This window comes from Alternaria burnsii (assembly GCF_013036055.1).
Source record: "Alternaria burnsii strain CBS107.38 chromosome Unknown 740, whole genome shotgun sequence".
In the NCBI taxonomy this organism is placed as follows: domain Eukaryota; kingdom Fungi; phylum Ascomycota; class Dothideomycetes; order Pleosporales; family Pleosporaceae; genus Alternaria; species Alternaria burnsii.
The window spans coordinates 298812-323500 of record NW_024066112.1 but is presented as its reverse complement, the minus strand read 5'-3'; the positions used below and the strand labels follow the sequence as shown (position 1 = coordinate 323500).

Sequence of the window (24689 nt, the reverse complement as noted above, 5' to 3'; positions counted from 1 at the left end):
CAAACTTTGAACAGTTACCGGCTATCTTCAGCCTTACGCATCTGGTATGCCTTTGACCCCTGATTCTTCGGTCCGGAAACTACCACGCCGGTCAACTTCCTCTTCGAGTGAACTCCATAGAAAGCGCTCGGACCGCGTCAGCCGTCTGGTCTACGGGGGAAGGGCGATCTTGATGTGGGTCCATTCATGTGGCCTTGAGTCGTCCAATGGCAGCGTCGCTTTTTGAAACTGAGTCTTTCATATTGATGTTGGTAAAAACATGGCTGGGAACAGCAAGGTATTTTACAGTGGGCGCCTTCGCCTCGTTCAACTGCGATTCTGATAGAGAGAGGATGACAGAAGAACGCGTGACTGGAGCAGGCTTACTGTGAAAGCGTATATCGTCAAACCGGCAAACTGGATGGTGATGTTTTCGCTTTATTCCAGTTAGCTGAATCACAGTACTAAGACGGATCGAAGATATCTACGCCTCGGCAAAGTATACTTGTTTGTTACCGAAGAGGGGAAATCTTGCTGTTAGAGCTCATACTACGTCCTTTCTCAGTCGTCACTCATCAAATGACATCCTTCCAAACGTCCACGCCCACATTCGCTCCGAAAAGGTCTCGTAATCGACTCATATCCTACCACTTCTCAATTGCAGGCCTGAGATCGATCTCCCATGTAAAGTTTGTCTTGGGCTGTGTCTGAAGCGTAGTTAGTATGGAAGTACTTTACACTTAGAAAGTCGACTCACATGCAACCACCAGTAATCATTCGCAATCTACACTTGATTAGCCTTTTCCCCTTTTACCCATCGAAACAAGTACACTCACCGCGTCGGCACTCAGTTTAGCCTCGGCAGGCATATCCTTCAACCACTCCCTCGTCCTCGGAATGTCAATAACCCCATCGATAATCGCATGCGCAACATGCACGCCCTGAGGGCCAAACTCCCTTGCCAAACTCTGGCTCAGCGCTCTCAACGCCCACTTGCCCGTTGAAAAGCTCGCCATCTGCGCATTGCTCTTCACGCTCGCCGTTGCGCCCGTGAAGATGAGACTAGGCGGGTGTTCCGAGCTTCCCACCCCTTTGAGCAGGAGCGGGAGGAAAGATTGCGAGAACAAGATGCCGCCCATGGCAGAAACATCGAGACTAGAGGAGAATGTTTCGGCTGGAATCTCCAAAAACGGCTTTCGCATAAAGGGTCCGCTGGCGTTGAAGATTGCTGCAGCAGCGGCGACGTCTTGGCCGAATTCTTGCTTGATGCCTTCCACCGCCTTGGCTAGACTGTCCTTGGACGAGACGTCGGTTCTGATGCCGATTGCTTTGCCGCCAGCGCTGTTGATTTCCTTGGCAAGGCCCTCGTAGTTCTCTGGTTTACGGGCGAGCAGGACGACGGGGTAGTGAGATGAGAACTTGCGGGCGACGGAGGCGCCAGTTCCAGGGCCAACACCGGCGACGATGGCGATGAGCTTGGAGAGTGGCATTGCTGGTATGGAGTTATTTGGCGATATCGTTGTTGTTGATGTTGTTATCGGTGTTGATGTTTGACAATGAGAGGATGGAGTAGAATTGGTATCTGATATGTGACAACCAGGGACCTTGACGAAACGATCTTATTATACTTGTGCACTTTCCGCGCTTCTCGCTCTTACACGCCTCAGTACCTTGGAAATAATGTTTAGTAAACTGGTAAAGTCAATGTTTAGTCAACTGGTAAACTACCAAATGGTGTCATGGCGGTTCCTGATTGCATAACTGCGGAGTTACTAGAACGCGAGGTGCGTCATGATTAATAAGCACCCCTCTTCCACTTGCTCACTATTCTTAGGTGCGTACTTGCGGTGCATACATGTTTTGGACGTAACTTCGTTGATGCATTACTATGATCTTTGATTTATGCAGCTCCCCTGTCATGGCAACCTCATCTACGCCCTGCCCGCCCTGCCTACCTGTATCATCTCCCCAGTAGGTTTATCGTCGCTCCTAAGAACGGGCCAACTAGCTCCATCCGCCTTGACCAGGGTCATCTCGAGCTTGGTGCCTAGTATTCTGAACTTGCTCTCTTCAGGTTTGATAGTCGAGAAGAGGGGAAACTCGGTCTGGTAGCGCTTGCTATCTGTAGTGGGCAAATCGAGTTTGACATGCTGTGGTTGGAAGTCAATGACGGCGGTTGCCTTGTCGATTTTCTTGAGGTAGAGGGAGGCGACAACTGAGGTTGCGGTTTGGTAGTAGTCGTGTCTGTGTGCGCATAGTTAGTAGCTGGTTTTGGAGGCGGATGCCAGGAAGAGGGAAGGGCATAGGGAACGTACCGAACCGTCTCCAGCTTCTCCTCGCCCTCTTTCTTCTTCCCGCTACCGACGAAGAGATGTCTGTCTTTTGTCTTGCACCCCTCGATCTTCATAAACTGGTCAAACTCCATGACCCTCCTCTTACAGCAACTCCACCCCTTGCTGCCCTCGTGGAAGATGGGCGCGCCAGGGTGATGCACACAGCTCTCTTCTTCCCGATTGCCTCCTTTGTGCACAGCGCCGCATCCTTTCCGCCTGCACGTCATGCCCTCCTTGATCTCCAGACTCGGGTCGTCGTCTTCGGACTCTGGCGGCGGTGCGGGCGAAGCCGATGGCTTGGGCGTAGCTTGTGCGGTAGGTAGTCTCGGCACAGGCGCAGGCAGCGATTCCTCTAGCGATCCGAGGTTGACTTGGGTGCCATTGGGTACGTCTGGGGCCTGGACGGGTTCTGGCTTGGGGGTGTCGTCGACGTCAGAGTGCTTTCCCTTTGTGCAGGGCTCGATTGCAAGGAACTCGTCAAAGGTCAGGACGCGAGGCTTGCAGCATTCCCAGCCTGCATCGTCATGTCAACATATTCTCGTCTTACTCGGCGTGTACTGGGCTGTGCTGACCTACCTTTCTGCCCCTCATGGAATTTTGGTGGGCCGGGATGGTAAACACACTCCTCGTTGTCGTCGTCGTACGTCTTGCCGCAGCCCTTGTGAACACACTTCTTCGCCATGGTATCGCTTTGTGCAGATACGCGCCTAACGAGGGGCGAGTGTTGTGATGCCCCAGATTTTGTTCCGCTGTTTCGGAATATTCTGGAAATCAGCCAGAGCAGTCACCGATGTCATTGGGGTCCAAGCGCGAGCTTAATCCTGGGCCTCGAGCTTTGCATCTTTGGCGTCACGTCGCGTCCACTTGGTCTTGCCCGTCTGTCTTGTACGCCCAAAGCAGTCGTTACCGCGTGTGTGGTTGTCAACCCGTCGCCAACATGTTCCGCGCCACTTCCCGTCTGCTCGCTTGCCGCATCACCTTCTTCACCCGAACCCCATGCGGCCTGTGCGACACGGCAAAAGCCGTCGTCCAGAATGTCAGGGCGAAAAGACCCTTCGAGTACGAGGAGATAAATGTCATGGACTCTGGCCACGAAAAGTGGAAGAGCCTGTACGAGTTTGACACTCCGGTGGTAAGGAGACCTGGACACCAACGATATAATATTGCCATGCGCAGAGTACCTGAGTGTTCAACTAGATCCACATCGACAAGGCCGAAGCTAAGGAGACGAGCACGTCTTCACTGAAGCTTATGCATCGTTTCAAGGAAGACGAAGTAACCAAGGTCATGGACCAAGCAGAGCGATCATGAGGACGACATCGCGTACAAACAACTCTTTTAATACACCTAGCCCCACCATGACTTTTCGCGCCCCGCAACTTCAGATCGTCTCCGACATCCACCTAGAAAATCCCATTACCAATCCGCAGTACTTACACACCAAGCTCAACGTCACCGGCACTGTATTGTTCCTACTTGGGGACATTGGCCTAGTCAAGCACCATGGTCTCTTCGTGTTCCTGCGGAATCTCCTCGACGTGAACCGCAGCTGTCGCATCTTCTACGTCCTAGGCAACCACGAAGCTTACCAGACTACCCTCGAAGATGCCGTCGAGAAGATGCGAGAATTCGAGGATATGGCAAGACAAGAATACGCTGGTCGCTTCAGCTTCCTCTTCCGCGACCGGTGTGATCCCAATGAGCAGGTGACCGTACTGGGCTGCACACTCTGGAGTAGCATTCAGCCCGATCAGGCTGCAGAGGTTCGTTCTAGAATGAAAGACTACAACCAAGAACGTGGCATACAAGACTGGACGCCTGAAAAAAGTTGCACAGAACATACCCGCGATGTAGAGTGGCTGAACGAGCAAGTCAGCCACATCCAAGCGACTGAACAGCATAGGAGCATAATCGTTGCGACACACCACTGTCCTACAACTGATCCTCGCGCGACTGACCCAAAACACGCTTCTAGCTCCATGAGTTCTGGTTTTCGCTCCGATTTGTCAATGGAACTATGTTGGACGAGCCCGGCAGTCAAGGTGTGGGCTTTTGGACATACGCATTATAGTTGTGCGTTCAGGGACCATGTCACGGATACGTTGGTCGTGTCGAACCAGAAAGATAATGGTGGTATTGTGGGGAGTGGCGAGAGTGCAAAGAGAATGAAGACGGTGGCAGTAGAGCAGATGGGGGATAGGTGGCAGGTTGTGGAGTACGAGTAGGTATTAGGGAAGCCAGGATGGGAAAACGCATGACGAAACAGAGTCATGCATCATGACGATGACTTGATGAATGAAAGGAACGCAGGGAAGGCCTACCAGACGACCACGGCAAATCACAAGACCACCTGCTTCGTCAAGCAACGAAGCGAGTCGAAGCTCCTTTCGAAGATATGTATTCTACATAGCATGTATAAGCATGTATAGGAAAGTTTTCAAATTATAAATCTCAGTTTACAGGGTATCTATACAGAAATCTACATCACCCAAGAACGCCCTTCATTTCATCCCATTTCTACGACTATCCTTTACTTCCTAAACAAATTCGTCGCACTCCCCACTAGCGGATTAGGCTGAAACTCCATGTCGTTCCCACCCACAAACAGCGGCACAGTATCATCATCGACCCTACTCTTCGGCTTCAGCTCCTCCCCCCTCGCAATCTCAATCGTACTAATCACCGGCAGCGCCAACAGCAATAATGGCAGTAGTTGACCAAAACTCCAGTTGCCTTCTGACGGACCAACCAAATGCACAGATTCCGGCGGTGTACCAAAAGCCTGAGATTCCAAGACGACGCGAATCGTAGCGCCGACGCCCATGGCCAGACAGGCAAAGAGGCCGATGACTTGGACAGTCTTCAACCACTTTGGGTTTGAGCGGTTGTGCAAGTACCAAGTTGCGAAGCCAAAAGTGAGGACTTGGCCGGCGATTACGGCAATGGTGCCTGCGATGGAGAGGGCGGCGTTGGAGCTTGTGCCTTTGCTTTCCACTTGCCACACACAGGCAATCGGCAGCCTGGGTTCCATGTTCTTCATTACAGTTTGCAGGATGAAGATGCCAGATAATATCCCCAGGAACATGTTGATGAGCATCAGGAGCTGCCTGATCCATCGGAGCACCCAGTCTCTCTTGAAATCGTTTACCAGAGCGAGTAAAGTGGCAAGATTCGTGGCGGTGGATAGCAGCGAGAGGAGCCAGATGATGAAGAAGTGGTACGGCACCATGGTTTTCATCTTCGCGAGGCCGACGGATTGGATGCCGATTCCGGTTAGGATTTGCTGGTCGGAGAAGGATTGGAGGAGTTTGCGGGATATGGGCGCGGAGGTGGATTTGCGGAGGCCGAGGAGGATTATGGCGGCTGAGAGGAGGATGGAGAGCATGTTTGTTATTATAAAGGATAGAAGCGTCTGTGAGGTTTGGGGTCAGTAGGACGACATTTGTAGGTTGCGCGCCTGGGTTCAAAGTCGAGACGTACGCCTGCGCCTGCTACTCCAGCATCTGTGTTTGTCGTCTCGGGGACGGTAGAACAATTGAACGTCATGGTTCCTGTTCTTGCCTCTTACTTCTCTTCGGTATCGTGTCTACAAGGAGCGTGGTTGCGTCAGGCCAGCATGCGCGGAATCGTCGGAACTGTGCTATAGTGTCGCAGAATGAAATCGCAGAATCGCAGATACGCGCGCAAACAGAGGGACGTTAAAGAAAGAGTGGCGCTAGACAGCTACAAGTAGGATTGTGAGAGTGAATGTCAAGGTAGAATCAAGACGGCTTGCACAGCCTCAAGCCGATGTCATCATCAACCGCCAGGGTCTCGCATCCCTCACATCTAATTTAAGGCATGTTGGCGAGCGCTCAACGGCATTCGCAGCCCAGGGGTAAAGATCGACGCGTGAAACAAGGCGGCAATGCTGGCCAATGGACGATCTTTGCCCTTCGACATCTGTGGCGCAGCGCTTAATCTGCGACAGATGCTGGGCCAGTTAGAGATGCGGGGTAGGCAATCTTCATGGATAGACGATGATGTTGTATTATGCGTAGAAGGGGATTTGGAGCGGTGGTGAAGGAGAAGTGGGGTACTTAAGGTGAGGGCGCTTGCGCAGGGGAATGGGCGGGCGTGCAGGAAGGGTCCTCGACGGCTTGTCTCTTAGCGCGTAGCCGGATGGTAGCGGCCGGGCTTAAAGGCAATCTTCATTTGTTGTCAGTCCATCACTTCACCTATAACAATCCGTCAAGTCTCATAGTACAGCAGTCCAAAATCTCTATTTGCCACGACTACGAGCAAGTAATCCTCTCGAAGGTCTAGCTGTACCTGTAGTACCACCTCATGCTTCTCCTATCTCATTGTCTGAGGGTATGGGAGCTGGCTTGTTCGTCGGTGCATAGGCGCTCTTCTCCCTAATCTTCGCACCTTGAAGGTAAAACCAAACCGGCACAGGGACCATTACAGCAGCAACACATCCAAGCAACGTAGCAGCCCATTCAATACCCATGCCCTCAAACATCTGTCGTGCGAAGAGAGGGAACGCAGCTCCACAGATACTACGAAGGAACGTGTTCGCAGCAATCGCCGAGGCGGCAAACTAGACCGTGCATTAGCATGCGCAAAAACATGTGAAGGACAGTCTTTTCTTACCATAAGGTAGGCGTCGATGAGATAGTTGAACGCCTGCAGGAAAATACTCATGATGCCAAACCCGATCAATAGCCCAGAAAGCGTAGGCACAATCCAATAGATATCCGCCTTATAACCTGTCCATCCGAACCAGAATATCCCTCCCGCGAAACAAACTCCACCGGCAATGGCCTCTGGTAACCGCCATTCCGGAATGGGAACGTTATTATTTGCAGCGAGTTTCTTCTGGTATCCCGGTTGTCGAACAAAGACAAGAGTGCCAGCCAACAGCTCTCCTATAATCGCGCCGAAGAATGGTAGACCACCCACACCGGGGTTCATTCTGTGGACGCCCTGGAAGACTAATGGATATGCTGTGAGGAAGAGATATAGCAGTCCGTAGATGAATGCCATGTATACGCTCAACAGCAGCACAATACGCTCCGTGACCAGCATCCTGAGGGGTCTAGAAAAGTTCTTCTCAAGCAGCTCGCGGAAGTCGATTTCTATCTCTTCCTGCTTGGCGTGGATACCCCAGTTTTTGGTGCGTCGGCGGAGTTCTTCGGCTTTGGCGACGAGGATCATTGGTGGGTAGGATTCGGATAGGAAGAGGAGGTTGAGGGTAAAGGCTGCGAAGCCCATGAAGGAGCTGTATTGTATATCAGTACATATGTGGCGTATAGCTTACAGGGACAGCGGAAGTGCTTACACGAGGTATTGAGTCCACCGCCAACCAAGATCAGGGTCCATGACTATGAAACCACCGATGAAAGGCGCAAGGAAAGGACCACTAAAGACCATGACAGCAAACACAGCAGTCGCCATTCCTCTTGTCCTGTTTCCAAACATGTCGGAAAACACTGCAGCAACACACTAAATCTCATGTCAGCACCTACGCTCAATCATAGACGGAAGCCGAATGCTACTCACAGTAATCGGACAAGCCCCAAAGAACCCCGAGAAGAACCGACAAATCAACACAGTCTGCAAGTCCTTGCCTGTCGCACACGCAATCTCAAACACAGAAAAACCAAAACTCGCTATAACAAGCGGCAACCTCCTCCCTTTCAACTCTGAAAACGGCGCCCATAGAATCGGTCCCGTCGCGAATCCCAACACGTACAACGACGTCCCCAGCGTCGCAACCACAGATCCCACAGCGAACTTTTCCGAGATTTCCCTCGTCGCTGTACTGAATATCGAGCTGGCAAATGCAGCCGTCATGGTCGTGAAGCCCAACATGGCAGCTGTAGAGATCTTCTTCCTAACGGCCCAGTTCTGGGCGTGCAAGGGGTCGTCGGGTCCATCGAATTCTACGACGTAGTCTTCTTGTGAGCCTAAGGGGGGTGGGTAGGGCTTTCCGGCTCCGAAGGCGGGTAAGGGGCGGGAGCGAGAGGATCTGCTGCGGAAGATGGAACCCACGGTGTGGGAGTGTTGGCTTCGTTGTGTGTGGATGCGACTCAAGGTTGACGTGTGGTGGTGGAGGTCATCGGTGTCGGACGGCTGTTCGGGAGGTGGTCTGGGTTTCGCTTCTGAGATATCCGGTGTTGTATTTGAGCCGGTTGCTGTACTTGAAGAGCTACCAGTACGTGTAATATCTCCATCTCTTTCTTCGCTTAGCTCTGGTATGGGCCTATGTACATGTGGAAAGTGATCTTGGCCAGCATATCGTTCACCCTTCTCCGCATAGCAGTCTTGGTCATCCATGGTAGTGGTAACTTTGAGTATGATGCGATAGTATGTGCTCCAAACATTCTAAGCAAATGGTATACATTATGCCTGGTTCATATGCTCAAACATATGGATTATAGAAGCACGAAAGTCCGACCCTCCGCTCCGTTATCTCACTGAATCGGATGCTCGCCTTTAACGGATCGGATACTTCATAATACACCGAACAGCCGGAGAGGTATACTCGCAAAAAGGAAAGCGTGAGTTTTGCTGAGACAACGAACGTGACTTCTGCAGTGCATACAGTTCATAACAATTTTTTTTCTTTTGCCTCATGATTTCAAGATACTGGCTGTGCTACGTGTGGCATTCAAGCTGGCTCCAGTGTTTGATGTTGTTCGGTGTCCAGTGTCCAGCCGTCGGGCGTTTTGAGATGCCGAAGGAGCGAAGCCGCGTCGACCATAAGTAGCCACCAACTTCTTTCGGCAATAAGCTGCCACGTTCGGCCCTGTCTTTCGTACAACATAGCGATGACGCCAGAATCGAAGACATGTGCACTACTGATGATGGGTAGAAGGGCTGCATGTGCCGAGGCTTATTTGCAACGCCTGCACGACGCGGTGAGTCGGGGATTACGCTGTCGACAAGAGCAGCACTGTCATCTTCGTGTCGTAGTAATAGTTGAACGATATTCCCGGCTAGTCTCTCAATCTCCTGTTGAGTATACGATGGAAAAAATCGGCTTTTATGTTCTTCGCTGTACAGAGGGTGATCACGTCGTTCCGGCCGTTGGTGGAGGCTGAGTTCACTCTGGCTAAGCGACGATGATAACTCACGGTTACATAGGTAAGATGCATTTACCCCGCAGGCGTCAGCATCTCCAAACCTCGAGACTGATATCCTTCAAGAGTATCGGATGCGAAATCAGAGGTTCTAGGTTCGGAATAATGCCTTAACCTTGTTCTATTTGCTTACTTGGTCTTAGTTCCAGCCTGTCACTCCTAGTGTGATGCGCATCAATCCATAGACGTCTGCACGTTGTCTATCAACCTCCAATCTTGATAGGCCTCCAGCAGCTTAAGATGACGGAAGCCCCATCCGAATGGCTTGCCCTGGATGTGAAGGATATCGATGAGAAGAAGCTACTGCCAGGTGTTATTGGGACAGATAGCATGCAACCGCATCTTCCTACACAAATCGTGAAGATACCCTTCGAGAATCCTGATCAGGTCGCCGTGGTCTCGTGGCGCTGGGATGGAGACCTACAAACCAAGGGCTCCCGAAACATTGCAAGTGTCATAAACGTTGCAAAGCAGCGAGGAATCCGATATATATTCATTGATATAATCTCTATCGATCAAAACTTGCCTGCCAAGGATCTTATCAAGCAAGTTGCAGCATTCTCAGCACTTTACACGAACATTACAGTCATTGCTGCCTACGATACGGAAGGGGACCACGTCTTTGACTTGACATATACCGTTTTTCGCCCGTGGATCACAAATGAGATGCGCCTCTTCCGACGAAATACCGGACGAATCGTTTACGCAGGGCATAGTAAACAGGGTTCGCATTGCCTGCACTTTGACCACGAAACCATGCTTCCAAGCATGAGCAACAAGAATTCAACGAAAGGAGTTTCGAACTTTGTATCCTTGCTCGATACTGTCTGGCGCGCCAGTTTCGTTATTTCGATTGTTGGTGTCCTCTCTGGAGATGTTGGAATATCTTTCATCTCCGACTTCAAATACATCATACCAGCTTATTCACACATCATTTCTGTTGCACACAATCGTTTGGATCGGAACGACTTCCTCCTAACGATCGCAATCTTGTGCTGTAATGTAAGGGCAACATACCCGCTTGTTATATGCCGAGCTTTCGACAGAGGTATTCAAACCCTACACTACTCTCGATATATTATTACTGAGGCGCGGCATGAACCGAATGAATCCTGGGCACTCTATGAAATTACACTAGACGGGACACTAGTTGCGCAGTGGTGGCATAAACGCCCTCCTTATTCGACATATAACAGCTATGGTCACCTGACTACAATGCTAGGCCACGAGCGCACTATCTTCGCATCATTAGGTCTCGTAGACTCGGACTACGAGGAATTTGCAGCAACAGAAGAAGCAAGGCTCGCCTGTCTACTGGTGGATAATCGAGAAGAGATACCAGTGCCCACTGTAGAGACAGTCGAGGTTGATCTCTTATACGAATGAACGCCCATCATTCTTTTATGTAGCATAAGCCTGTATCGTATAGATTCAAGCTTCTTACTTGCCCGCTGAAGAACAAGGAATCATTTCATCACTCCGCAGCAATCAAGTATTCCAATCCCGACAACATATCGTTCTCACGACTTATGTTAGATCCGCTAAACTGTGTCTCTACAGTCGCACTGAGATCCGCTTCGTGGTTTCCGATGCGTGGATCAAAGACATCCCCGTGGTGGCTGATGATACCAGTACCTTGCTTTCAGGCTCTAGTTTGGTCCTTTGAAGAGGGGTCATGTCGCCTGATGTAGCGCGATCTCTACTCTTGTGTGGATTGCGTAAAGGCTGAATGTCAACTCGACTATTATATGGCCGCACCCAGAGCTTGCGATTGGGCGCAGCGATAGCATCGATGAGAACATGGCTCGTGTGAAGCCGTGCCTAACACTCAGGTACGTCACGGAGGCAGACTTCATTAATGTTCAATACGAGATGAAGCTCGAGCTTAGCGATAGCCCATAGAAGCACGCAGTGTAGTCAAGCTCGACATAGTCGGTCACCAACCACCACGTCAATATCCCCGTTACGCGATTGATCAAGTCACAAGTGCATAAGTGGCAAAATGTGTTGTTGATCCCACAGTGGGAAGTTGGTATCTCTACCATGTCGTGATTTTGGTATTCGTCTAGCAACTGCTCATAAAGACGTTATAACCGTCCGTCATGATCATGCATAGTCTTCGTCAAAAGGTCATAACATCACGCGCGCCAACAGCAAGTCGTCTACAACTTCTGCATAGCGACAACGTCGGTGGACTGGACATGGTCCTCGAACTCTTCGATCTGTTGCTGGAGCTCGTCCAGCGAGACCTTCTCGTCCTCGACGACCAAGTTGATCTGGAGCTTCTTGATACCGAAACCGACAGCGACCAACTTGGAGGCACCCCAGACGAGACCGTCCTTCTCAATGGAGAGAACGTTCGCCTTGAGCTCGTCCATGTTTGTCTCGTCATCTGGAAGCTGTTAGTACACAAGTAGAATAAAGCAGAGCCGAAAAACATACCCCATGGCTTGACGTCAAGGGTGACGATGGACTTGGCAGCAGGCTTCGTCTTGCCGGCCTTCTTCTTGTTGTACTCAGCAAGGCGCTCCTCCTTGATGCGGGCAGCCTCAGCGTCCTCCTCCTCGTCGTCGGAGCCGAACAGGTCGACCTCGTCGTCGTCGTCCTCAGCCTCCTTCTCAGGGGCCTTGGCGGGGTTGAGGGTGAGCTCGGAGGACTCGGGGCCGTAGGCAGTGAAGTCCTTGGTTGGGTCACCGGGGAGGGAGTCGAACTCAGCCTCGAAGGTGAGCATGTGGTTGTACCACCTCCATGCGTATGGGTACTTCTCGGGAGCAGGGATTTGCTTGATCTGCTGGTAGACCTTTACATCGGCCTGCGATGGGGAGTAGCTGGGGCATGTTAGCTGATGACTCGTCCATGGTGTCTCGATAAGATGCAGCAGAAACGAGGGATAGATCAGAGTTGCGACAAGCGCGTGGTTTTGTATTCAGATAGCGGGGTCTTAAGCCGCCTCATTAACACGGACCAATTGTTCTCATCATGAAAGGGTGGGAGTGCGACGCGATGCAGTGGGAAAATACAAAGCGGGACGAAATGCAAGGCGGGGTAGGAACTTACCCAACGATGTAGCTGCGGGTCTTGACATAGTTGTTCAGGAGAGTCAGGCCTGCTTCGGAGACAAGATCGGTGAAACCCATATTTGCAGTTGTGTGGTTGCGAGTATGGAATGGAGGAATCGAAGTTGTTGTGTCGAGAAAGAGAGGGACGACCGCAGTTTTTGATGGAGGAAATTGCGCTGAGAAAAACACGCTAGCCTTGGCGCTAGCACGTGCCCCTCCCTGCCCGCGACAATGACAGCGACGGAGACACCGTGCCAGCCACAGTCATTTACCTTTATGCATCTGGACCTCGCATGCATACGAGTCGGTCCCACCCGTTCTCCTCGGCCTTTGCCTGCATTGGCTGTGGATGTTGAAGCCTGAAATGTTTGCTCATAAACGCGTAGAAAGCTGTCGAACCACCGCGCATCTTCGCCGAAGCCTGTGCTCGCCCCATCAGTCACGAATATAATGATGCCACTTCCGTCTTCCCCAATCTGAATCTTGCTCGTTTTCTGACTCCGACATCGTCATGCTGACCAGCAGAGCACGCATAGCCGCGAGGCGCATCGCCTCACCCTCCATCCCACGATCACTTCCCATTCGTACATCGCCGTTATGTCTCAACGCATCCGCATCACGATTGCCTCAGCAACAGAAGCTCCTAAGACCGCTTGTTTCGTCGAGGACATATGCAAGCGGAGGCCGACCGCAACCTCCAGGTGGAACGCATCGCATGAACCTGGGTGGTGAGCCGGAAAAGCCTGCTTTGGAACAATATGGTGTAGATCTTACGGAGCGAGCGCGTGATGGCAAACTAGATCCAGTCATCGGGCGAGACGGCGAAATTCAACGTACCATCCAAATTCTGTCGAGACGAACAAAGAACAATCCCGTCTTGATAGGCTCTGCAGGAACAGGAAAGACGGCGATTCTTGAAGGCCTAGCACAGCGCATCGTAAAAGGTGACGTACCCGAATCGATCAAAGACAAGCGCGTCATCTCCCTCGACCTCGGATCCCTTATTGCTGGCGCGAAATTCCGGGGAGATTTCGAGGAGCGACTCAAGAGCGTCTTGAAGGAAGTCGAGGAGGCCAACAAGGGTGTCATACTATTTGTGGATGAGCTACACACATTGCTAGGCTTGGGTAAAGCAGAGGGTAGCATTGATGCTAGCAACCTTCTGAAGCCTGCGCTTAGCCGTGGAGAGCTACAACTCTGTGGAGCGACAACACTCAACGAATATCGACAGATTGAGAAAGACGCAGCGCTTGCGAGACGATTCCAACCAATTCTAGTAGGCGAGCCGACCGTACAAGACACTATCTCGATCCTGCGCGGTATCAAGGAACGATACGAAGTTCATCATGGTGTGCGCATTACCGATAACGCTCTAGTCGCCGCTGCTTCGTACAGTAACCGATATATCACGGACCGATTTCTTCCAGACAAGGCTATTGATTTGGTAGACGAGGCTGCCAGTGCGCTACGCCTCCAGCAAGAGAGCAAGCCCGACGCGATCCAAGAGCTCGACCGCCAGATCATGACAATTCAAATCGAGCTCGAGTCACTTCGCAAGGAGACCGATATCGCCAGCAAAGAGCGACGTGAGCGTCTTGAGCAAACTTTGAAACAAAAGCAAGACGAAGTGAAGGTGTTGACCGAGAAATGGGAAAAGGAGCGAGCCGAGCTCGATGAGATCAAAAACGCGCAGACAAACCTTGAGAGGGCGAAGCTCGAGCTTGAGCAAGCCCGCCGAGAGGGTAACTTTGCGAAGGCTGGTGAGCTGCAATACAGCAGGATCCCTGAGCTAGAGCAGAAACTTCCCAAAGACGAAGAAGTCACTGCAGGGGCCAATCGACAGGGCTCTTTACTGCATGACTCTGTTACTGCAGACGATATCGCGTCTGTCGTATCCCGTACGACTGGCATCCCACTGTCCAAGCTCAACTCGGGCGAGAGTGAGAAGCTCATTCACATGGAAGACACTCTGCGCCAATACGTGAAGGGTCAGGATGAGGCTCTAAAATCTGTTGCAAACGCCATTCGTCTGCAGAGAGCTGGCCTATCTGGCGAGAACCGGCCCATCGCTTCTTTCATGATGTTGGGACCGACTGGTGTAGGAAAGACTGAAGTTTGCAAGAGGTTGGCAGAGTATCTCTTCAGCACTCCCCAGGCTGTCATTCGATTCGACATGAGCGAGTTTAGCGAGAAGCATACCGTCTCGCGCCTCATCGGTTCTCCTGCAGGCTATGTTGGGTATGAGGATGCCGGCCAGCTCACTGAAGCTGTCCGAAGAAAGCCCTATGCAGTCCTCCTGTTCGATGAATGGGAGAAGGCCCACAAAGACATCTCAACACTGCTTTTGCAAGTGCTTGACGAAGGGTTCCTTACTGATGCTCAGGGCCACAAGGTTGATTTCCGTAACACCATCATCGTTATGACATCGAACCTTGGAGCCGATATCATCGTCGGCGATGACGTTCTGCACTCGGTGGACAAGGACTCCAGCGAGATCTCGCCAGCAGTACGCAGCGCTGTCATGGATATCGTTTCCGCCACATACCCACCGGAATTCCTCAACCGTCTCGACGAGTTCATCGTCTTCCGCCGTCTGTCACGCGAAGCGCTCAGAGACATCGTTGACATCCGTTTGAAGGAACTGCAGCAGCGACTGGACGATCGCAGAATCGTATTAGAATGTCCGGACGAAGCCAAGCAATGGCTATGTGATCGGGGATACGACCCGAAGTTCGGTGCTCGGCCACTGAACAGACTCATTGCAAGAGAGATTGGCAACAGCTTAGCGGACAGGATAATCCGTGGAGAGATTCGCAGTGGGGACACCGCCAAGGTCGCCATCAACGAGGAAGGCACCGGTCTCACCGTCGCTGCCGCATGAACCAGTATGACTAACGATGATATGACTGTATAACAGAATGTAAACTGTACTATCGCATATACATAATGATGTAGCATTAGCGATGTTTGTAGGTAAACGATTTCCTCTCTGTAGACTGTATCAATGCATATGATACCCTGATCAGGTTCAGTATTTTGTATTTGCGGAAGGCACGCGTCACGTAATCGCTTCCATGCGACTTCCTCCGTTCCTCTCAACTCACTTCACCCACTGTTATCTCACCTCACCAAAGTGCTGTGACCAGCAAAATCACCATCCTCGATCAAGGCGATGGCGCGCGATCATACTATCAGGCCTCCGCGTCGGCATCAGGGTAATCGCAGTAGCGCTTCTTCTCGCAGCAACCACAGTAGTCAGATCAGTCGCACGCCCGCTTCCACCAGCAGTTCGCGGGCTTCCTCTAATCGTGCCGCTTCTAATGCGCCCTCTGGACCGAGCAGGCCTCGCGAACAGGTTCGAAGAGGACCTTTTCCGGACACGTCAAAGGACACGCCTTCCGAAGCTCGTGATGAAGCCGAAGAGAATGATGATACATTGATCGAGGTTATCATGGCCGTTGATCTGACGCCGCGTGGTACGGTGGGATGTTGTTACTATGTTGCAAGAGACGAGAAGCTGTACTTCATGGAAGACATTCAGTGTGGAGATGTTGATGTCATCGAAGCCCGTATGTTCTTCGACACTAAACGTGGGTGGGCTACTAATGAAACCACAGTAAGAACATTTGTCGAGCCGACGGTGATTCTGTTATCGACAAAGATTGACGACAAGGTGATTGAGCGCTTTGATCCAGAGGCTGCGAATGCCGACTACGCACATAGTGACAACGATCAATTTCGCCTTCCATTCATCTTAGAGGTGAGACCACCAAATGAGTTCTCTTACGAAGTTGGGAAAAACAAGCTCGTCAGTCTGCGCCTAGGCCAGGAACATGGCACTCGCGTCAGCTTCCGGATTCCGGGAGAGATCGTGCCCATGGATCACTTGGATGGAGAGGGGACGATAGGTCAACAAGGTCAACTGCTCCGGCTCGCAGGTTGGGTCGACCTTGAAAGTCGTTCCACAGTAACGTTCCATTCCTCGCAGGGATCCACGCCACTAATACTGAGTAGGTTGGCTGCGCCGGAGCACTCGTATCGTATCTTCAACGTCGACGCGCTGTTGCATACCTTCCGGGTGACCGTGCAGCATACTTGATGTTCCGTATCGCAACTTTGGAGATGTTCAGTCTACGAGAGACGATGTTCATCAACGCAGACACACTTCACTCTCTACAGATCATGGGTGCCGAATCCCATCCGCATTCGCACAACAAAGGGCCGACCAAAACCAGCTCTGGTGAAAAAGAGAGCCTGTCTGTGTATGGTCTATTCCACCACTTGGCGCGGACGCCGCAAGGAAGATTCCTACTTCGGCAGCAGTTCCTTCGTCCTAGCCTCAACCTTGATGTGGTCAACGAAAGATTGAGCGCTCTCGAGGTCTTCACCCGCCCAGACAACGATCCTCCGCTACAGAGTCTCGTACAAAGTTTGAAGAGTGTTGGCAACATGCGTGTCATGATGGTGAATCTGAGAAAAGGTGTGGGTGGTTCGACAAAGGGGGCTAGAGGCTTCTCCAAGAGCATATGGACATCAATCCGAGCGTTCGTATTCTATGCACTTAAGATCAAGGACACGCTGTTGGATATAATACGTGGAGAGACTTTGGCAATCAGGAACAAGGTGGTTGAGCAATTTGAAGGGTACCATCTTGCTCAGATCGGAAGGAGGATCAGCGAAACCATTGACTTGGAACGCTCGACAGAGGAAGGTCGCACCATCATCCTACCAGGGATTGACGAGGAGCTGGACCAGATGAAGCACACGTTGGATAGTCTCGACGACTTCCTCAATCGAGTTGCACGGAAGCTGTCCGAAAAGATGCCTTCCGACATCAGAGCTACGCTGAATGTCATCTACTTCCCGCAGATCGGCTTTCTCTGCACTACCCCCGTTGATCAAGTGACCGGAAACGCGGTCTATGACGGTACTTTCGATAGTCCTTGGGAGAGGATGTTCTCTACCGAAGAGCAAGTCTACTTCAAGAACAGCGAAACGCGAGAAATGGATGATCACTTCGGTGACGTTTACGGTATCATCTCGGATCGCGAAATTGAGATTAGCCATGAGCTCGCTCAATTCTTGCTGCAATATGAAGAACTGTTAACATCCTGTTCGGACATCTGCGGAGAACTAGATAGTCTGCTAGCCTTGGCGCAAGGCGCGAAAATCTACAAGCTCTGTCGCCCTCGTATGACACGCGAGAATGTCGTACGCATCGAAGGGGGGCGGTGAGTCTACTTGTTGACACTTAATGCATAACTGCTGACTTTGGTGCAGGCACATACTGCAAGAACTTACCGTGCCATCTTTTGTCGCGAACAATACATACTTGAGAGGCGGCGAGGGTGATAGAAGCTTTGAAGAAGCCGATGAGAGCTGCGGCACCAGGACTCAAACATCCACCAGCTCTGCAGCTCGACATGCATACGACTACAAGGACAACCCAAGTATGCTCGTCCTGACTGGACCTAACTACTCGGGCAAAAGCGTCTACCTCAAGCAAGTCGCCCTCATCGTATACATGGCGCATGTCGGAAGCTTCGTTCCTGCAGACAGCGCAAATATCGGACTGACAGACAAGATCCTATCCAGAGTTACGACCCGCGAAACAGTATCTCGTGCCCAGAGTGCCTTCATGATAGATCTCCAGCAGATATCACTCGCGCTGAGTCTAGCTACCCGCCGAAGCTTGCTCATCATAGACGAGTTTGGCAAGGGGACTGAGTCCAGTGATGGAGCCGGTCTAGCATGCGCAGTCATGGAACACTTAGTGAGTTTAGGCTCAGAGCGGCCAAAAGTGATAGGTGCCACGCATTTCCACGAAATATTCGAGATGAGCCTACTCAAACCAAGGCCTGCGCTTGCCCTCGGCCACATGGAGGTACGCATCGATGTCGACGCTTCGGAAGTCAGTGATCAAATAACGTACCTCTACAACTTCCGCGAGGGTCGCAGCAATTCAAGTTTCGGTACATGCTGTGCAGCTTTGAACGGCGTTCCTCAGGAGATCGTTCAACGTGCAGAGAAACTCATTCTGCTTTCTATGCGAGGTGAGGATCTTGTGGCTGCCTGTTGTCAGATGCCAGAAGATGAAGTTGCGGAACTCGAAGAAGTGGTATGTGATATCATGCGTCTGAGAATACTGTTTAACGTGAAATCAGGAGCAAATTGCAAGAGCCTTCCTTGAAGCAGATTTGTACCAAGACCCAAAGGCCACCTTGGCGGACATACTGACTGTTTCTACAAGTATTGATTCACGTAAATGGTGAGGGATGATGTGGTAATAGCATATGATATGCAAGATGGAACACAGATGGGATGAGATGGAACAGTGCGGTATAAAGGTGGTCAAGAGACGCGTTGGGTTCCGGCGGACGTGGCGGGAGCCTGTGCTGATGAGAACACCAACATCTCCGTTCAATAGTGAATATCCAGATGAGATAATCGATATTGGAGCGATTGTCGGCGAGGTCATGTTCCAGTCTTCAGAGTATGTTATTCCATTGCAGCGACGCGAAAAGCCTAGAATCTCGCTCAGCCGTGTCGCGGAGTCGCCGGGTCCGCCGGATCCCGGTGGTTCACGCTGGCTCATGAGTTCCAAGGTTTGGGTCCACATTGGGCCTGCACGGGCCTGGAACTCAACTTCCGGAATTGGTTTGTCCGTCTCAACATACACGTGTCAACAGCGTAACTTGGGTTTCCTACTGACCCTCTACAACGGCGGATATGGATGGAGATATGAATGGATTGCCTGAAGGGGTTACAGGCAAACGTGCGGTACGATCGGTCATCCATATGATGCTACAGCCCTAACGGCCCGCTCGAAGTGTGATTCCTGCAGAACCAAGAAAACTCGATGCGATAGGCAGGTGCCATGCTCGCAATGTAGAGCGAACAAGAGTAGTAAGTGAAGATGCTAGCACACACTTGATCTTTGCGATGAGTTGTGTCGTTGGTCAAGCACCCTGGTTCGATGAACAGACCGTATGTCTTACGGTTCAACGTGGCTGCTGACGAGCCAAGTCTGCAGAACCACGGCTCTTCCAGAAAAGGGTCATAGGCGAATTCATATTTCTCAAGAATAGTACGTCTTCCAAGCCGTCCTTGGGCCTGTGTCTAATTCGTCCAGTGAGAAGAAGATAGATGGCCTCGACGACCGTCTTACCAACATCGAAGATGCTCTTGCCAGTATCGCCTCCAAATTGGAAAGCAACCAGACTCCTGCACCCTCCGGGGAGTCGGTCGGCCAGGTAAGGAGGCCGCAAAGCCGACTTTTTGACAGCATTGTCGTTCCGGCCGTGAAGACACCTGCGCATTTCGAAGGCAAGACTGGAAACAACACGCAGTCAGACTATGTCAGAAATTTGCTCGTTCAGGTAGTGGGCGAAACACCGTCAGTGGGTCAAAATGCAGAAGTCAGAGCCGCGTTGACAGCAATGGAGGAGTTGGTCACTCGGCACAACCAAGATACAGCTTTAACAATTTCACTCAACCAACCCTTGCTCGACCGCACCCTTGCAAGTGTCGATAGCGAAACGCTGGAACGGCCGCCTTGGGAGACTGTGACGTCTGTTTTAGATAAAGCTTTGAGTATTTCAGCCTATCCGAAATGACCTTGGAAGCTGCTGACTGTCTTACAGAAGCACCGAACTTGATGTTTGCTAATCTTTCCTCAATGCTGAAGTTGGAGACATTATGTGAGATCATCGAGGATGCATATTTTCATCCAGCCACATGCGGCACTGCGCGTCGTCTTCTAGCGTACGGTGTGCTTTTCAACCTCTTCACATGGTTTTCAATGACGCCATGGAGTGGTATCGATAGGAAAACCTTGATAGAGTATGTGTAGCTGTATCACATCCTTGTTTCTCAATGGTGACATCACTGACCATGTTCAGATATGCTCTATTGGGTAAAGCCGCACACATCCTCACTACCTTTATATCTGCTAACGTAGGTCAACCGTAGCCAAAAAACATACGGAAATTGCCTTGAGTCAACTCGGCATGTTCTATTCTGCGACCTATGAGAATGCTGTAGCTCTTTGTGTGGGTACAGCCTGCGCGATTCAGCAGTGTAGGCCCTCGCTTGCCTGGGTTCTAGTCTCCAACGCCGCCGAATTATGCCAGAATCTAGGCTACCACCGATTCGAAACGATGAAATATGATACAAAACAAGAACAGAGATTCAAGATGCACATTTTCTGGTTTGTGTGCATGTTTGAAAAGCAATTGTCACTGCGCTTAGGCCGCGTGAGTCGAATCCATGATTGGGATGTATCGTTACCTCTTCTCGCTATGAGGGAGACAGCGCCCAATGGCTTTAAAGGAGGCGACAAGTTGATTTACTGGGTCAAGGTGGCTAAGGTCTCGGGGCAGATCTACGAAAAACTTTACAGTCCAGTTGCGTTCCGCAAGCCGTCCGAAGAGCGATCCCGGACCGCCGCTGCTCTCGTAGAAGCGATGAACAAGGCTTGGATTGAACGAGGACAAGGAAGCATCATGGATATGAAGAAGAATCTGAGCTTAAACGAGACCGAAGTGCCGTCCAAGCGCAGGAAACTTCGGCATGAAAGCCAAGTCGCTTTGGAGCCCGATACGGATACGCATAGTCAGTTGCACTGAACGCCAATGAAAACGTTCAACTGATATGTGTTAGTTGTTTCCAGTCGCTTGGAGAGCGTCTTCCTCTACGCCGACGTTGTAGTGCACTACTCGACCTGCGCACTCATACAGCGAGCAACAAGTTTGGACAACAGCACCTTCAGCCAAGAATGTCTTGAATCTTCCCGAGCTGCGCTTACAGCACATATGCGAAGTAATGCTAGATTTAACACTGGTGAGAAGACAGAGTTATGGGCAGGATACGTTCAATGGTCAATCCTCCAGGTATGTCTAGTACCGAAGAACTCTGATGATGTGCCTCAACATTTTCAGCACACTAACATCATTACAGGCTCCACTCACCCCGTAAGATGACCTCTAAGATTACATACCGATGCACTAATCTAGCCCCATCAGGTTTATGGTCTTGTTCAGCAATGCGATACAGCAAACTGATCCCACAGATCTGAAGTCTCTTGCAGACTTCGTCACAAGTCTCGAGTCGTGTCGAGAATTCTCTGCAGGCGCAGAAAAGCTGTACAAGATGTGTCTCCTCTTCTCGAAAGTTGCTGGCTTCTACATCCAGGCAAAGATTCAAGAGCGTCAGAATGCCCAGATGCCATCGTCCTCGGGCTCGGAACAAGGATACACTGATGCGATAAATGCAGACGCCCCAATCGACCTTGATACCATTGCACAATTTGGTCCGCACCTGAGCGCTCTTGGCTTCGTGTCTGATCCCATGTGGTCGACGGCGGAACATGCGGCAGGTATGGCAACCAAGGGACAAGAATTCTACATCCCCGAATTCGAGGTTAACAACGCATCAGGATCTGATGAATCAGGCACGCGCTATGACACCGGATGTGTGAGCCATAATTCGATTCAAGACTGGTTTGCGGGGTCACGATATTTGAATGGTTTTATCGATACGGGGATTGACATGCAGATGCCAGAATTCAGCTTTGTATGATTGCAATCAATGTTGTGCAGCTTGACAGCTACCTTATTTAGTCAGCCGGTAATTGAACCGACAGTATCTTTTCTCGCGAGGATGAACAGGAAGAAGTAGGACTCAGAGCAGGGAATGCTATTTCAGTAAATGGACGATGAGTACTCCGAAGACACAGGAGAGATGACGATGACTCAGCTAGCCGACAGCATCAATGTATGATTAACGCACATCGAACGATGGCTGTGCGACGCCGTTTTTGAGTGGAGAGATCCTGTTGGAGCCAGCGTCAACGACAAAATAGAAATGAAACGTGTGTTGGCATCCAGTACGATGTTTTGTAACGGCACGAACAGGTCGATGCGAACGTGCGCAAAGTAAAAACTGCACATGGCCGTTGAACTGCAATCAGAGCGCACGTGAGGACACTGTGTTCAGAAACATGAATAATTGTTTGAAGAAGGAGTCGTGGATTTGAGGTTCTTGCTGATTAGTAGCAATGGTGCTGGTAACTTGTAACCGCACATATGCAGTCGGGTTCCGGCGGACGCGGTTGTGTCAGGATGCCAAATCCAAAGTTGACTAATCCGTTGTCGAAATGCACTTAGCAGTAAGTTGATCTAGCTCATCTCTTAGAGGCTTATTCTGTAGCGAAATAAGACCGAGCAACACTAGCCCAGAGCCTTGGCCTGTGACTGATTCGTAACGTGCTCTAAGAGTAAAGATTTCTTAGCAAACGTCTTCACTAGGGCTACTATAGTAATCTGTAGTATTGTTAATGACGCGCGAGTGCAGGGCACCTTGAACGCTAGTAAGATAGGCCTGCAGCAATCAATTATAAGATGGTGGAGTGCCAGCGATATCAGACATCTGCGCTCATTCTTCGTCTCTTCTCTTCTACACAGCGACAACCCAAGAACTGCCTCATCTATCTATCGAAGCGTATATCTCAGTCCAGAGCCATGGCTGCGTTACGACCACACGTGGTGGATCTCCTGATCATTGGGGCAGGCCCTGCGGGACTAAATGCCGCCCTGCTTTTCGCACGTACTCGGGGCACAGCAATAGTGTTTGACTCCCAGGAATACCGTAACGAGGGAATCAAGCACATGCACTCTATCGCCAGTAGAGACCACTATGACCCACATAGTTTTCGTCGCACTGCTCGGGAACAAATTGAATCTCGATACGACACTGTCTGGTTTCAACAAAGCAAGATTACTCATGCTACCAAAAAGCAAATCGGGGAAGAAAAATACGACGGCTTTGAAGTCCGCGACAGTAGCGACAAGACCTACCTTGGGGAGAAGCTCATCCTCGCAACCGGTTCAAAGGATGTTTTACCAGACATTCCGGGTTACAAGGAGAACTGGCCACATCACATCTACCAATGTCTAGCATGTGATGGCTTCGAGCAGCGTGGCACTCCTATCGGTATCCTCGAGTTCAAGCATCCATCACAAACAAATCTCATTCAGATGGCCAGAGCATTCGATGACAGGCTTACCATCTTCAGTAACGGCGCTATTGCGGACGACCCTCCTATCCAACGAGCGCTGAAGGTCGCCCGAGGCGTTGGCGCGAAAATTGACTCCCGCAAGATCGTACGTCTGATTGACAACGGGCCCTCACATGAGGAAGGTGTAACTATCGAGTTCGATACAGGTGACCCAGTGACTGTGGGCTTCATTGTGCATCGCCCAGCCACCGTGAATAGATCACAGCATCTTATCGAGCAGCTGGGTATTGAGACGGTGAACTCAGCTATCGGTGGACATATCAAGGTGATGAGTCAGTTCAATGAGACGAGTGTGAGAGGGGTGTTTGCCGCGGGCGATACAATGGTTGTAATGAAGCAGGCAGTGATAGCGATGGCCGAGGGTCTGAAAGCCGCGTCCGGCGCAGGTCAGCAGATGCAACAGGAGAAAGCGGAGATTGCCATTAGAAAGTTCGATTCGGGTGTCGGGGAGGCAGACAAGGTGCCTGTGATCGCGTAAGAAGTTGCTGGACACTCGTGGGAATATGGTAGAGTAGATTCTGGTATTCATGTTTGTATGCTGTAATCTTTACTCCCTCTGCATTTCCAGTTTTCTCGATCTACACAATTGCAATTGTCTAATTTACAGGTATGTTCTCCATTCAGGCAGATGAGTGGAACTGGCATGAGGTATGGGTAGGTTACAAAGAGGAGTGACCGTCATGCCATGTGCATATGAGTAGTCGATCAACTGTCTCGCTAACGTAACTTTCGGGTTGAAAGTCTTTTGAATATTCTTACGTCCAAGCTTTTGTACTGCGTGGCTTTACCTTGATTCTTCGAAGTCTCCGCTCATGGAATAGAAAAAGGTGCAATGGTAATATTAGTTTTATGTTGATGTTCGTGCTGTATAGGAATCGTACCAATATGATCGGGCTGCGATTGTTACTAGCCCTGCTGACCTGGCTTATCATGGCACTGGTCAGATTGGGATCATTCCATAACGCCCGTTGGAGTGACCTGAAACTACGCCTCAGAAGCGCAGAATGCATCTTCGAATCAAAGGACAGTGAGGCATTCGTCGTTAGAGAACTTCTTTTCTGCTAGAGAATGCAGTGCTTGGGGGTGTTCACGGTATGTCATTGACTGCACAGCG

General features: G+C 50.8%; 10 protein-coding genes across 10 annotated transcripts; 6 read left to right on the top strand and 4 right to left on the bottom strand.

Annotated features, from left to right (window-relative positions):
• Positions 1–623: 623 nt before the first annotated feature.
• GT037_004952 (uncharacterized protein) lies at positions 624–2994 on the bottom strand (the record flags this gene model as incomplete). The annotated part of the gene is made up of 7 exons (XM_038929999.1): positions 624–686; positions 737–763; positions 816–1561; positions 1608–1671; positions 1935–2223; positions 2295–2826; positions 2889–2994. The coding sequence occupies 7 exons, from the start codon at positions 2992–2994 to the stop codon at positions 624–626; spliced, it is 1827 nt and encodes a 608-aa protein (XP_038786949.1).
• Positions 2995–3249: 255 nt separating this feature from the next.
• GT037_004951 (uncharacterized protein) lies at positions 3250–3623 on the top strand (the record flags this gene model as incomplete). Its single annotated transcript, XM_038929998.1, has 2 exons — positions 3250–3444; positions 3510–3623. The coding sequence occupies 2 exons, from the start codon at positions 3250–3252 to the stop codon at positions 3621–3623; spliced, it is 309 nt and encodes a 102-aa protein (XP_038786948.1).
• Positions 3624–3670: 47 nt separating this feature from the next.
• GT037_004950 (uncharacterized protein) lies at positions 3671–4537 on the top strand (the record flags this gene model as incomplete). The annotated part of the gene is made up of 1 exon (XM_038929997.1): positions 3671–4537. One exon carries the CDS (start codon positions 3671–3673, stop codon positions 4535–4537), a length of 867 nt encoding a protein of 288 aa, XP_038786947.1.
• A 305-nt stretch (positions 4538–4842) lies between these two features.
• On the bottom strand, positions 4843–5858 carry GT037_004949 (major facilitator superfamily; the record flags this gene model as incomplete). Its single annotated transcript, XM_038929996.1, has 2 exons — positions 4843–5724; positions 5793–5858. The coding sequence occupies 2 exons, from the start codon at positions 5856–5858 to the stop codon at positions 4843–4845; spliced, it is 948 nt and encodes a 315-aa protein (XP_038786946.1).
• A 778-nt stretch (positions 5859–6636) lies between these two features.
• Positions 6637–8633, bottom strand: GT037_004948 (major facilitator superfamily; the record flags this gene model as incomplete). The annotated part of the gene is made up of 4 exons (XM_038929995.1): positions 6637–6894; positions 6948–7575; positions 7636–7799; positions 7857–8633. The coding sequence occupies 4 exons, from the start codon at positions 8631–8633 to the stop codon at positions 6637–6639; spliced, it is 1827 nt and encodes a 608-aa protein (XP_038786945.1).
• Positions 8634–9679: 1046 nt separating this feature from the next.
• On the top strand, positions 9680–10825 carry GT037_004947 (uncharacterized protein; the record flags this gene model as incomplete). Its single annotated transcript, XM_038929994.1, has 1 exon — positions 9680–10825. The coding sequence occupies one exon, from the start codon at positions 9680–9682 to the stop codon at positions 10823–10825; it is 1146 nt and encodes a 381-aa protein (XP_038786944.1).
• A 776-nt stretch (positions 10826–11601) lies between these two features.
• Positions 11602–12576, bottom strand: GT037_004946 (elongation factor 1-beta; the record flags this gene model as incomplete). The annotated part of the gene is made up of 3 exons (XM_038929993.1): positions 11602–11831; positions 11882–12267; positions 12497–12576. 3 exons carry the CDS (start codon positions 12574–12576, stop codon positions 11602–11604), a joined length of 696 nt encoding a protein of 231 aa, XP_038786943.1.
• A 433-nt stretch (positions 12577–13009) lies between these two features.
• On the top strand, positions 13010–15379 carry GT037_004945 (heat shock protein mitochondrial precursor; the record flags this gene model as incomplete). Its single annotated transcript, XM_038929992.1, has 1 exon — positions 13010–15379. One exon carries the CDS (start codon positions 13010–13012, stop codon positions 15377–15379), a length of 2370 nt encoding a protein of 789 aa, XP_038786942.1.
• A 291-nt stretch (positions 15380–15670) lies between these two features.
• GT037_004944 (uncharacterized protein) lies at positions 15671–22077 on the top strand (the record flags this gene model as incomplete). Its single annotated transcript, XM_038929991.1, has 12 exons — positions 15671–16067; positions 16116–16465; positions 16513–17729; positions 17779–18616; positions 18663–18766; positions 19631–20091; positions 20142–20340; positions 20400–20413; positions 20470–21111; positions 21160–21389; positions 21457–21470; positions 21522–22077. 12 exons carry the CDS (start codon positions 15671–15673, stop codon positions 22075–22077), a joined length of 5022 nt encoding a protein of 1673 aa, XP_038786941.1.
• A 941-nt stretch (positions 22078–23018) lies between these two features.
• GT037_004943 (fad nad-binding domain-containing protein) lies at positions 23019–24053 on the top strand (the record flags this gene model as incomplete). The annotated part of the gene is made up of 1 exon (XM_038929990.1): positions 23019–24053. The coding sequence occupies one exon, from the start codon at positions 23019–23021 to the stop codon at positions 24051–24053; it is 1035 nt and encodes a 344-aa protein (XP_038786940.1).
• Between the last annotated feature and the right edge of the window lie 636 nt (positions 24054–24689).